The following is a 13,796-nucleotide window of genomic DNA, read 5'->3' on the forward strand; positions in this document are numbered from 1 at the left end:
AAACTGAAATAGGATAAACTAATTAATTTGCTCATTACTACTACATAAGTATTGACCCAGGGTCAGAATTTGAATCCAGGACTATCCTGCTTCAAGTCCACACACTGAACGTCTCTATCCTGAACTGTCCCCTCTCCTACAATATCATTGTACAGTTTTCCACAACTGCAGTTAATTTATTCATACAAATATACACACTCTAAAAAAAAAGTACCCCAGCCCTAAGTATACCTAAAACACAGAGACAATTTCGATTATGTAGGGGTGGACTTCATAGATTTTATCAGTTATCAAAACTTCAGCCATTCGCAAAGAATAGTTCTGCTTTAATTGCCCAAAATGAAAGTCTATTTTTTGTGTATAAAATTCATAAGGTTTTTATGTGGTTGTAGCCTAAGGGAAGTGGTAGTGGTATGCTGAGAAGCCATTAAAGGTTTACTTTTTGTTCTTTAAGAGATTAGGGAAGCTTTGCTCAGTAAATTGGTTTGCTTGACTTGTTTGTGAAAATTAAAAAATTCCCCTGTCCCTCCAAGCAGAGTCAGTTAATTTCTTATCCTTGTTTCAACTGTTCTTTGTATATATTTCTATTACCAGATAGCACTTAGTATTCAATGTTGTAATTATTTGCTTCTCTGTGTCCTGGGCCACTAGACTAGGCTTCCAGAAAGCAGGGTTAAATACTGTTATGTATTTAATAAATATTTATTCATTTAGTGAGTGATTGCAATTAATAGAGTAAGAAGACATTTTACATTTATATAACTGATAGCTCATTACTGGTTTAGTATTCAATATTTTGTGCAGATCTCATTTTAAATGGACATTCAGGGAATTCCCTGGTGGCCCAATGGTTAGGACTCTGCGCTTTCACTGCCTAGGGCTCGGGTTCGATTCCTGGTCAGGCAACTAAAATCCCAAGCCACACAGCGCAGACAAAAAAAATAAAATAAAATAAAGTAAATAAAATGGACATTCATTTCATTTCTCTGAGTTCATACTGAATGAAATCTGTCTGTTTTTGCTGGAAGAGGTCTTGTTTAACACCACTGAGAATAAATAATACATGATAATAAAAAGCAATTTCAGGGGAGAAAATTTAGGCGTGCATGCTAGTAACTATATATAAATAAGCATCATTAATTCTGAAAAGTACACAATATTTGACCCATTAACAGAATAGGTAATAAAGAAAAACTGATGACTTTTCTGTTAAGTAAACAAAAATCTTGTTCCCTTTACCCAAAGTCTTTTTGAGAATTTTTAAAATCGTGAATGTTAAAAAAATTTTGAATGCTTTTGTTTGCATATATTGAAATGACCATACATCTTCTCTCTTTTATTCTGTGAATTACATGGATTGATTTTTGAATATTATGGGCCAACTTTATTCTCCTTGGATACATCCCACTTGGGCATCATTTATTATTCTTTTTTTATATATTACTGGATTTAATTTGCCAATATTTTTAATGGATTTTTATGTCTGTGTTCATGAGGGGTATTGGTCTGTGGTTTTGTTTTGTCTTCTTTTAAAGTCTTTATCTAGTTTTGGTACAAAGGTTATGAGTTGGGCAGTGTTCCCTCTTCCTCTATTTTCTGAAAGAGTTTATGTAGAATTGGTATTAAAATTGGTATATTAAAAAGTACTACCTACAGAAATTTAATACTAAGCAAAGATGTGGCAATTTTCTTGCATCAGAACTATTCATTATTTTAAAATATAGTTATGCATAAATATTTTGTGGAGAAAGAGTTATTGCTGAAGACGAAGCATTAAAGTCAGTATTATATATAATACTCAAAACCTTTCTTCAGGGGCTTCCCTGGCGGCGCAGTGCTTGAGAGCCCCCCTGCTGATGCAGGGGACACGGGTTCGTGCCCCGGTCGGGGAAGATCCCACATGCCGCGAAGCGGCTGGGCCTGTGAGCCATGGCCGCTGAGCCTGCGCGTTCGGAGCCTGTGCTCCGCAACGAGAGAAACCGCGACAGCGAGAGGCCCGCGTACCGCAAAAAAACACAAAAAAACAAACTTTTTTCATTCTACAATTTGGTTAATTACTTTTCTCTCCTCTGCCTCAGACCAGCCCATGCTTCAGCCATTGAATGCCATTTCCTGCCTACAATTGAGAACGAGAGTCAAGAAAAGCCTCATGGGGACTTCCCTGGTGGCGCAGTGGTTAAGAATCCACCTGCCAATGCAGGGACACGGGTTTGAGCCCTGGTCCAGGAAGATCCCACATGCCGCAGAGCAACTAAGTCTGTGCGCCACAATTACTGAGCCTGCGCTCTATAGTACGCGAGCCACAACTACTGAGCCTGCATGCCGCAACTACTGAAGTCTGTGCGCCTGGAGCCCGTGCTCCGCAACAAGAGAAGCCACCGCAATGAGAAGTCCACGCACGGCAATGAAGAGTAGCTCCCGCTCGTGGCAACTAGAGAAAGCCCGCGCGCAGCAACAAAGACCCAACGCAGCCAAAAATAAATAAATTTTTAAAAAAGAAAGAAAAGTCTTTTGATAAAAAAAAGTCATAGCTATTGTAATTTTTAAAATAACTTGTCTACCAGTTCAGTTTAAAAATTTCTTTTTTAAAGAAATCCTCATGGAGAACACCAATTATTGAACTCAGAAAGACTAGTTTTATCATTGCAATTATAACAATATTAATTATGCATAGTTTATTACTCTATTAAATGTAGATGGCTTCTTCTTCGAGCAAACAATAGAACGAAACCTAAATGAGCACGCTAAATAGTCAGCTCAGGAGCTGACTATTCATATTTCAAACGGATTCTTCAATTTGAAAAGGATTCACTGCAGCTTTTTTACAGAAAACCCCTGTGGTTTTAAAAATCATTAAAATTTTTTAATTTACACATAATTTTTCAGGAACTCATCTATGTACAAAACAATGCATAACTCTGTAAGTATATATTAGATCATGCCATAAAGAAAAAGCTCATAAAAATTTCCCATAAGTTACCTAATTAACTGTGACTACAAGAATGAACATAAACATTGGTTATGATGCATGCAAAACCACTAGAAAATATTATGCTCACATTATTTACTTTTTATGATTATATGTAAATGCTTTACATTGCTAGTTTCTAGGGTAAAAAAACTTTAACATACCCATTATGCCCTTCCCTAATTACTAATTTATTGCAAAACTCTTCTTTATAAATGATACAAAAATAAACTTCAGTTCGTCTGGTAGAATCATAGAAAATTTGGATCAGTTACATAAAGTGTGATGACCCATAGGTAATAAGGACTGCACACTCCCCCAGAATCCCAGTGTCAGAACTCTGTGGTATAGGCGCCAGAGACACAGAAATCCGGGAATCTGAAGAGTGAGGAGCTCCCAGTCCTAACCAGGGTGGAACTGTGGTTTAACAGTGTCAGGTGACAGTTCTCAACTCACATGGATACCTTGAAAAGCCATCAAGTTCTCAGAAAAGGAGAATTTTAAAGTCACATCAATAGTATATTTCCTTTGAGTCAACTGTCTTCCCCAACTTCAAGATTGATCATTTAGTCTTAGTTCTAGAATTCCTACATAGTGGATGTTTGTAATTTTGTTGCTTCTTTCCCCAAATTTACCTTGGGCTTGGTAACATGGAGTTCTTTCACCATTTGAATATAGTGTTTCTTCCATATACCCTGCTCAAAGGGAGTTGGAGAGAAATTGATGTACCAGTTAAACCGTAAACATTTGAGCATCCAGAGCTGATCCAGTTCAGTTAAGTTCTTCCAATGCCAGCTCACCTGGAAAAACAACACACACACACACACAAAAAAAACTATTCAGTTTACATGCTCACTTTTTCTAGGTTTTGAGCTGTCCCTTTCCTCCAGATCACAGTTTAGTTACCTACTGCCTGAAGTGCTGCCTAGCCAGGCAGAAGGATTTTTTTAATGTTAATTCAGACTTAGAATCAGAGTCAACTAATGTTTATTGAGCATCTATTAACCATTCTCATAGCAACCTAAGGAGGGAAGTATAATTATTATTCTCATATTTCAAATGAGGAAACTGAGGCTCAGATAGACTTTGGAACTTCCTAAAGGTTCCTGAAGGTCTCCATATGAAAGTTATATGAAAGTTACAGAAACTCCGGTTGGCACATTGCTTATTCTTTTCATGATATGCTTCCTTTTTTCCCTCCATTCTTATGATTTAACTAAATATAAATTTTATAAAGGGAACACCATTGCTAATACTATATTGGAGTGTCCTAAACAGCCTTTAAGTTTCAATAGAGAATTAAGTATTTGTTCTATACATTCCATTTCCATAGCTTTAGTGTCAATCCTACACATCCAGCAAATAGTGGAGGTGACCCTATTATGTGTAGTAGTACTTACAATAATTTACTCCAGGTTTTGAGTAAGTTTTGTTAGAAACTAGAGTCGAGTCCATAAATAAAGTTGAGACTAGGCATTCTATGTCTCTTATCAAGAGTTGCAAAGAGGACAGCTAACCTTCAAACTCAAATTTCATCCTTGGAAAACTGGCCTCTTTTTCAAGATTAACTAAATAATGAATAATGTTTGAGTGCCCCCCATATAAGCAGAACACTCTATAATGGAACTTGCTACCCATCCCCATCCATTTATCTATCCCTCTCTTCCTCCCTCCTTCCGTCCTATCATGTCTAGGATTGTTTTACGCGCTGAAGATGAGACGTGCAGGAGAGAGGCATGCCGGAGAGGGCACAATTAGAAGTAATGACATGTTCAGGAGCTGGAAGGAGGAAAAAGCTTAGAGGATCTGATAGAGCCCTGCGGGCAGAAACAGAAATCACATCTACTTTGTTCAACCAGACATGAAACTACACAGCCCTTAATCTCTGTATGGTTAGTTAACTCAATTCAATCGAGAGGTGGGGTTTGGGAAGGAGGGCATGGGGAGAAAAGTTGCTCAATTCTCACTCTCTTCCTCTGAAAAGAGGAAACTTAGATCTGGTTTAGGCCTGGGTATTTAAGTTGGGGGTCCCCCCACCGGGGTAAATAAAGTTTTCTTTTCGTTGTTTTTTGTTTTTTAAACTAAACAGGAATGAGGAGAAGGGTAGGTAAGAGCTTTCAAAACTATAAGACAGGGACTTCCCTGGTGGCGCAGTGGTTAAGAATCCGCCTGCCAATGCAGGGGACACAGGTTTGACCCCTGGTCCGGGAAGATCCCACATGCCAGGAGCAACGAAACCCGTGTGCCACAACTGCTGAGCCCACGCTCTAGAGCCAGCGAGCCACAACTACTGAGCCCACGTGCCGCAACTACTGAAGCCCGCGCACCTAGAGCCTGTGCTCCGCAACAAGAGAAGCCACCGCAATGAGAAGCCTGTGCACCGCAACGAAGAGTAGCCCCCACTCACTGCAACTAAAGAAAGCCTGCGTGCAGCAACGAAGACCCAATGCAGCCAAAAAAAAAAAAAAAAGTTAACAAAACAAAAAACTATAAAGCACCCCCCACCATATTTTTAAACAGCTCAAAGCTCATTTTGGTGCAATGACTTTACTGTTTACTTTAAATCTAGCTGAAGAACAACTGCCTCACAGTCAGTTCTGGGAATAAAATACGATGCTGAAATCTTGCAAGACTGACATATGGTGCACATAGATGAGAGGATTAGTTAATTTAAAATAACATCTCCCTGGAATGATAACATTCTCATTGTGAAACACTTGGAAAATTCTGAGAAGCTTGAAGGAAAACAATACCCATAACCCCATCAATCAGAGATGACCATTATTAACAACTTGGTAGAGTTCTTTTCCTTGCCATCTGTCTCCTAGGCATATACGAAACAAAACTGGGAAACTCTGTATACAATTTCAAATCATGTTTTCTTCATTTTACACATAATAAGCATCTCTGTTCTTCCAAAACATGTTTTCTAATGGCTGCATAGTAATTCATCATGTGACTGTATGATACTCTCCTATTATCGGGCACTTAAAATGCTATGTTGGAGACTTTCCTGATGGTGCAGTTGTTAACAATCTGCCTGCCAATGCAAGGGACACGGGTTCAAGCTCTGGACCGGGAAGATCCCACATGCTGCGGAGCAACAAAGCCTGTGTGCCACAACCACTGAGCCTGCGCTCTAGAGCCTGCGAGCCACAACCACTGAAGTCCACATGCCTAGAGCCCGTGCTCTGCAACAAAGAAAAGCCACTGCAATGAGAAGCCCGTGTACCGCAACGAACAGTAGCCCCTGCTCGCTGCAACTAGAGAAAGCCCAGGCGCGGCGACGAAGACCCAACACAGCCAAAAATAAATAAATAAATAAATAAATAAATAAATATTTTAAAAATGCTACGCTTTTTTTTTCCTTTTTCTTTTTAAATATTTATTTATTTATTTTCTTATTTGGTTGTGCCGGGTCTTAGTTGCGGCAGGTGGGCTCCTTAGTTGTGGCATGCATGTGGGATCTGGCTGCCTGACTGGAAATCGAACCTGGGCCCACTGCATTGGGAGCACGGAGTCTTAACCACTGCACCACCAGGGAAGTCCCGCTATGCTTTTTTTTTTTTGGCGGTACGCGGGCCTCTCACTGTTGTGGCCTCTCCCGTTGCAGAGCACAGGCTCTGGACGCGCAGGCGCTCAGCGGCCATGGCTCACGGGCCCAGCCGCTCCGCTGCATGTGGGATCCTCCCGGACCGGGGCACGAACCCGTGTCCCCTGCATCGGCAGGCGGACTCTCAACCACTGCGCCACCAGGGAAGCCCCCACTATGCTTTTTTTAAAAATTGTTTCATTTTTGGAATAAGTAATATGTGTACATTAATACTAAATTCAAAGATACCAAGGGGCACAAGGTAAAAAAGAAGTCTCTCTCATACCTGTCATTTAGCCACTCATTTCCCTCCCTGGATGTAACCATTGTTACCAGCTTCTTGTGTGTCATTCCAGAATATTAACAGATATGGATGTACTCTTATTTTTTCTTTCCAAAATGGTAGGACAACTCTGCACTTTTGCTTTTTTCACTGATATATTGTGGAGATGGTTGCAACCGGTCCCCTATTAGCAGACACTTCCATTGTTTTCCAACATTTTGCTACTACAAACTATGCTGCAATATTCTTACACAGACATAATTTTTGCATGTGTTGAAGTATGCCCATCAGACAAATTCCAAGAAGTGGAACTGCTGGGGCAAAGGGAATCTTTATTTAAAAATTGAATACTACAAATTGTTCTCCGTCATGGTTGCATCAATTTGTCTACCAACAATATATGAAAGTGCTTGTTTCCCCACACCTCCACCAATATAAAATAGTATCATTAAAAAAAATGACTCAATCCATCTGAGTCATGAAAGATGGTATGATAATGAGGCTAAACGTTTTACATATTTTAGAAATACCTGCTTTTCTTTCTGTAAACTACTTGTTCACTTCCTTAGCTCATTTTTCTGCTGGGTTTTTTTTTTCTTAATGTAGATTTATAGTAGTTCTTTAAAAAATAAGGAAATTAGCTCTTTGCTGGCCATATGTTTTTCTCCCTGTGTACTTTTTTTTTTTTTTTTTTTTTTGGCAGTACCATACGGCTTGCAGCAACTGAACCCTGACCAGGAACTGAACCCTGGGCCCTCGGCAGTGAAAGTATAGAGTCTTAGCCACTGGACCGCCAGGGAATTCCCTCTTGTTTACTCTTTGGATTTATTTATAGTGTTCTTTTCCATGGAGAAAATTTTAATTTTTATAGTCACAACTTAAAATCTGTTTTCTTTATTCTTATTTATAAAACATATATATACAAAATATATAAAATAAATAAAGATTTTAAGGTATATATTTTCTTTCGAGGCCCTGAATATTATAGAATACTCACAAAGGCCTCCTTCCCTATGTTTCCTTTGAGTACATTTTTGGCTTGCGGGATCTTAGTTCCCTGACCAGGGATGGAACCCGGGCCCTCGGCAGTGAAAGTGCAGAGTCCTAATCACTGGACCACCAGGGAATTCCCTCCTTTGAGTACTTTAATGGTTTCCTTTAATTTCATATCAGTCTTTTATCCTTCTAGAATTTTTTTCCAGATAGCTGTCCAATTGTCTCAACACCATTCATTGAATGATTCATATATCTCATTGCATTCATTTTCTTAAAAACTAAAGTTACCATGTTACACTTATGTGAATGCAAAGTAACAGGTAATTTCTGGTCTTACTAGACTATGAAAAGAATCAACAAAATGACTATCAGTTTTCTATCTTAAATAATATACTTTAATACACTATGGAATTACTTGCAAGAAAATAATGGTCAGATCCTTTCCCAACCTCACCCCTGTGAGCACATCTGCCCACTCTGAAGACTTTTTGTCTCATATTCTTTTGTAATTATTGCATTAGCACCTTATTTTAAGCTTTTCTATTTATGAATGGCCTGCACTCTACAGTTTAGGATTTTACTGTAGTTCTGTGCTGTGCAATATAAGACTGTCCTGCTGAACAATTACATACATGTGTATTTGTTTCCCCAGCTAGTTAATACTATTTTGTGGACACTTATTAGTGTCTTACACTTTTTCCCGCTCTTGAGCACTAAGTGCAGAGTCAGACACAAAGGAGATGAGGGTTAATTCAAACTGTGCAGACTAGTCATACTGAGCATCTCATCTACTTCTTGGTTTTGTGTATGTGCTGTTTTTTCTCTCAAGTTTCAGCGTTTTCTAGGCTGTCTTTACAAGATGCCATACACTGCTTCTTTGTCTTTACCTGTGCACAACGACAAAGGCTTCGGGGATCCAGGAAAGAAAAGATATATAAAGATAACACCCTTGGAAGCTTGGTAGTAAAATCCAGAGCTTCTGCTGGAATCTTTTCTTGAAGCTTTCGACAGCAGAACTTTTGCTGTGACAGGGAGCAGCGTTCTAACAGCCCTGTCAGGATTCTTCTCCTTTGAGAGTCTGTCCATTTGTCAAACTGGGGAAAAAAAGAAAAAGGAAAAGAAAACAAAAAAAGCTCCAGGTTTAGTCTGACACCAGAGATGCATTGTAAAAAGAAGAGATAAGAATGGCATAGAAAGTGAGTTTAGTAATTTATTCCTAATGAATAGCATGTATTTCTTTCCCTAACTAGTAAATTCCACGTTTTACCACTTATCTGTCCTTCCTCATGTTTGCGTGGGTGAACCCATGCAAGACTGGGGTGTGGACACAGAAGTGCACTTGACCTCAAAACTTGGAGTTACATAAAAACAGTAAGTTGAGAGCTGGCCATATTCATAAACTGAGAATAAATATACTTATAAAATACAGATTTTCCTCAACTTCTGATGGGGTTACGTCTCGATACACCCACCGTAAGTTGAAAATATCATGTTGAAAATGCATTTAATACACCTAACGTACCAAACATCCTAGCTTAGCCCAGCCTACCTTAAACGTGCTCAGAACACTTCCATGAGCCTACAGTTGGGCAAAATCATCTAACACAAAGCCTACTTTATAATAAAGTGTTGACTATCTCATGTAATTTATTGAATACTAGACTGAACGTGAAAAACAAAATGGTTGTCTGGGTACAGAAGGTTGTGAGTGTATTCGCTGTGTATCCTCATGATCGCGTGGCTGACTGGGAACTGTGGCTTGCTGGTTGCCCAGCATCATAAAAGAATATCCTACTGCACACAGCTAGCCTGAAAAAAAACCCCCAAATTTACAATTTTTAATATGGTTTCTGCAGAATGTCTATCATTTTTGCACCATCATAAAGCCGAAAATTCACTAAGTTGAATCACCTTAAGTCGGGACCGTCTGTACAACCTCAAGAGAAGACACTCGGGCAGCCTCTCTCCCCCAACCGTTTCTCTATTAACTCATTAGTGATTAAAACTCCAGGACAGGAAACAAACCTTTGTGTTCACAATCGGAGATAAGGAATAGCAAGCAAACATCCTGGAGAAGGGGAATATACAGGGTTAAAGTTCTACTAATATGTAAATGATTGATATGATTCCAAAGGAAAAGTTGATAGGGGGACCTGGGAAAAAAGTACCAGAGATAGGAAGTAGATGCCAAAGCCATCTGGGGCATGCCAAACAAAAGCTTTGGTTACTTCACAATTTTCTTCAGAGATAACCCCAAACCAGTCCCAAGATCAGTGACTGATCAGAGATAAGAACTTGAGGGCTGGCCAAAACCAAAAGAAAGCCTCTTAGGGGAACACCTAGCAGCTGAAGGGGCCATTACCAGAGTCTAAATCTCTTTTCTTCTTTGGGCCGTTAGAGAAGAGAAAACAGGGAAGTTTGGGGCCACTTGTATTTTGTATACTATTGCATTTAACATATAGAGGTTTACTAGTTATTATAAAGTAATCAGAATTTTATAATAAACTTTAGTTGTAATCATAAAATACATTGACCACCTAAAAAGGCAAATAAAGTAAAAATGTATTTTTTATAAGCCTTATGACAAGTCAACTTCGTTATAATCATAGGATGTATCTTTTTAATTAGTAGGAATACTTCTTCATTAAAACTATTCACTGTTACAGATCTATTCAGTGACCCACGAATCTCACTTTGGAGACTATAATTCATGCACAGGGGGTGGAGTTGGGGGGATGGGGAATCCTAAAATGAAAAAAAAAAAAACAAAACCAAAAACCTTAACTTACAAATACGTGAATAAAATGTATTCATGTGTGAGTGTTCCCAGATTTCTTCTACGTTTGTTTCTGCAAAGTCCATATTTCCACCTCCCACAAAATGAGACTTCTTTCCTTTGGGGTTGGATTATTAGAATGAATATAGAGAAGCCGGACCAGAATGGCCAGGGCCAGGGGAAGGATCGACCCAAGAAGCTGCTTTGATCTATAAAATAAAGAGCCAACGGGGAGGCATATGGAGATAGAAGAGCTGCAGGGCTTGGGCTTGTAGGGAGTTTGGGGGGTTCAGACTGTAATTGCCTCTGCAGCAGTTATAGAGTGTGAGAGAACTGGGGAATGAAGGAAGGAGATGTGGGAAGTATTGTTATGAGTTTTGAATTGGATCCCCTGTGATTTTTCTTTGAGAGACCAAATGAATATTGGTATTCATTTTTAAAATTACTTTTGGGCAGTGCTATGTGGCTCTGTAGAAACTGAGCTACGTGGGGACCCAGGATGATTATGCTTACAAAATAATTTTTATGGGATATCATTAGCACCTCAAGAAATCAGAAATAACCCCAAATGCCTAACAAGAGTAGATCAGCTCAGCAAACTAATATATCAGCATGATAGGAGAAAGTATGGCATTACAGATGGAAGGTGGATTTGGGAATGAGGCCATTTGAGTCTCACTAACAACCTCTTAATTTCTTCATTTACACATTAAGAATAATTATATCTAACTTGCAAGATTGTCGTGAGGATTAAATAAAATATGTATAAAATTCCTAATACGGTGCATGATTCGTAGTCATGGCAGTTAATATTATAAAATATCATAGTGATGTTAAAAATAATAAGTATGTGGGGTAAATCAATGTAAAAAGAATAGATATACAAACAATTAAATTACAAAGCATAAAATTACCACGTTTGTACATTGACAAGGATTTCGAATGACTGAGATTAGCTCAATTACTTTCATGGATGCCCACAAAAAGAGAATGAGCTCAGATTGAAGAACAAGTGATTTAGAATGAATATAAAAGAACATTAGGATTATAAAATGCTGAAGAAATCTATAAAAGAAAACATTAAAACATTTTCCTCTAGAGATTAAAAAGATCATTACATTGGTTCCTCATTTATTTCCCTGATTACAACAAAGATAATTTATATTTGGCTTTGATTGGTGTTCTTTGCCTCGAGGGATTTTCCTTTCTAATTGTGTTCATTTAGGCTAAAAGAAAACTAATTTGCATTCCTTGAACTCCTACCAATTGAAGGTGGGTAGGTGACTCAGAAGAATGCTTAACAGTTGGGGAAAATCCCTTTGGAATTTAAAAGGCGCTAGGAATAATCCCAAAAGTAAATAATCCATGGAAGAGTTAACTGTACAGGAATTTGGTAATCTCCCAGTATCTCTTTTTTTTAATTTTAATTTTTTAACCGAAGCTTAGTTGATTTGCAATGGTTTAGGTGTATAGCAAAGTGATTGTTATATATATATATATGTATATATTCTTTTTCAGATTCTTTTTCCATTATAGGTTATTACAAGATATTGAATATAGTTCCCTGTGCTATACAGTAGGTCCTTGTTGTTTACCTATTTTACATATGGTAGTGTGTAGCCATTCCAACATCCCTTGCATCACCTCTCAAGAAAAAAGAAAAGAGCCATAACATTGTAGCCAGGGATCTAATGTGTGAGACTGGGGAGCAGCTAGGGTCACTTTCCTATCCTGGTAGGTACCTCACTTCACAGTTAGTTCCTTTTTAACGTTATATATTATATGACACTATGCTATATTATATTATGCTATACTATCTTATATCATATTATATTTTATAATTATTTTTACTGCCTTTTTATAGGCCTTTCTTGACAATAGAATTGTGAAAATCCTATTTTCAGAGTAGCTGTTACAACGATTCTTGCTGCACTTTCAGGAAGTGAGGACAGTTGCTAGAGTGTCAGCGCCACTCATCTTACACCCAATAGCAAGGAAAGTTCCCGGGGAGTGAGGGGCAAGATGAAGACAGAGGCTTGTTATTTTTTGCTTACTGGTTATATTATCTTAATCTGCTTGAGTTTCTGAATCTTATTATCAAACACTTAATTTCACAATAAAAACATGAATACATTATTGTTTTAAAAGTTTCAAATAGGTACTTGAAGAATTAAACATGAAAATCCTCTTTATTCCTTCCCATCAAATCTCACTCCATTCCCCAGTAATAACCACTGTTTACAGTTTGACGTTCATGCGTTTCTATCCATTTATATATACATACAGCCATCAATAGGGAAGCAGTTGAAACAACAAGGTCCTATTGTATAGCACAGGGGACCAATACCCTGTGATAAACCATAATGGAAAAGAATATATATATGTATAACTGAATCACTCTGTTGTACAGCAGATTAATACAACATTGTAAATCAACTATACGTCAGTAAAATTAAAAAAAAATAGAGGGGCTTCTCTGGTGGCACAGTGGTTAAGAATCTGCCTGACAATGCAGGGGACATGGGTTTGAACCCTGGTCCGGGAAGATCCCACATGCTGCAGAGCAACTAAGCCTGTGCGCCACAACTACTGAGCCTGCACTCTAGAGCCTGTGAGCCATAACTACTGAACCTGCATGCCACAACTACTGAGGCCTGCGCGCCTAGAGCCCGTGCTCTGCAACAAGAGAAGCCACCACGATGAGAAGCCCGTGCACTGCAACGAAGAGTAGCCCCCGCTCACCACAACTAGAGAAAGCCCACACACAGCAACGAAGACCCAAAGCAGCCAAAAATAAATAATTAAATAAATAAACTTATTTTAAAAAAAAATAGGGAAGCAGTTAAATAAATTAGAGTATACCCACCCCATGGAATACTACACAACAATTTTAAAAACAAACGAAATATAGCCATAAACATCCAGATATGCAATGAACTTCAGAGCATGATATTTTCTCCAGTCATTCATAGAAGTACACATATGCCATGATCTATTTATTCAATATACTACTGATACCATTTAGGTTGTTTCCAACACACACACACACACACACACACACACACACACAAACACACACGTGCCTACACACACTGCAATATTCTTGGGCACGTTTTTTCATGTCCCATGTGAATATTTCTCTAGTCCAGATAAACAGAAGTGGAATTATAGGTTCAAAGAT

The 13,796-nt window shown here is 38.4% G+C and overlaps 1 protein-coding gene across 1 annotated transcript in view; it reads right to left on the bottom strand.

Moving 5' to 3' along the window:
* Nucleotides 1–13,796, bottom strand: part of FBXO16 (F-box protein 16) — a gene marked incomplete at both ends in the record, with an annotated part of 48,056 nt that overhangs the window by 25,026 nt on the left and 9,234 nt on the right. Inside the window, 2 exon segments of the mRNA XM_079706007.1 lie at nt 3,604–3,768; nt 8,727–8,933. Coding sequence (XP_079562133.1) covers nt 3,604–3,768; nt 8,727–8,933 — 372 coding nt within the window.

This window comes from Hyperoodon ampullatus (genome assembly GCF_949752795.1).
Source record: "Hyperoodon ampullatus genome assembly, chromosome: 6".
Lineage (NCBI taxonomy): Eukaryota > Metazoa > Chordata > Mammalia > Artiodactyla > Ziphiidae > Hyperoodon > Hyperoodon ampullatus.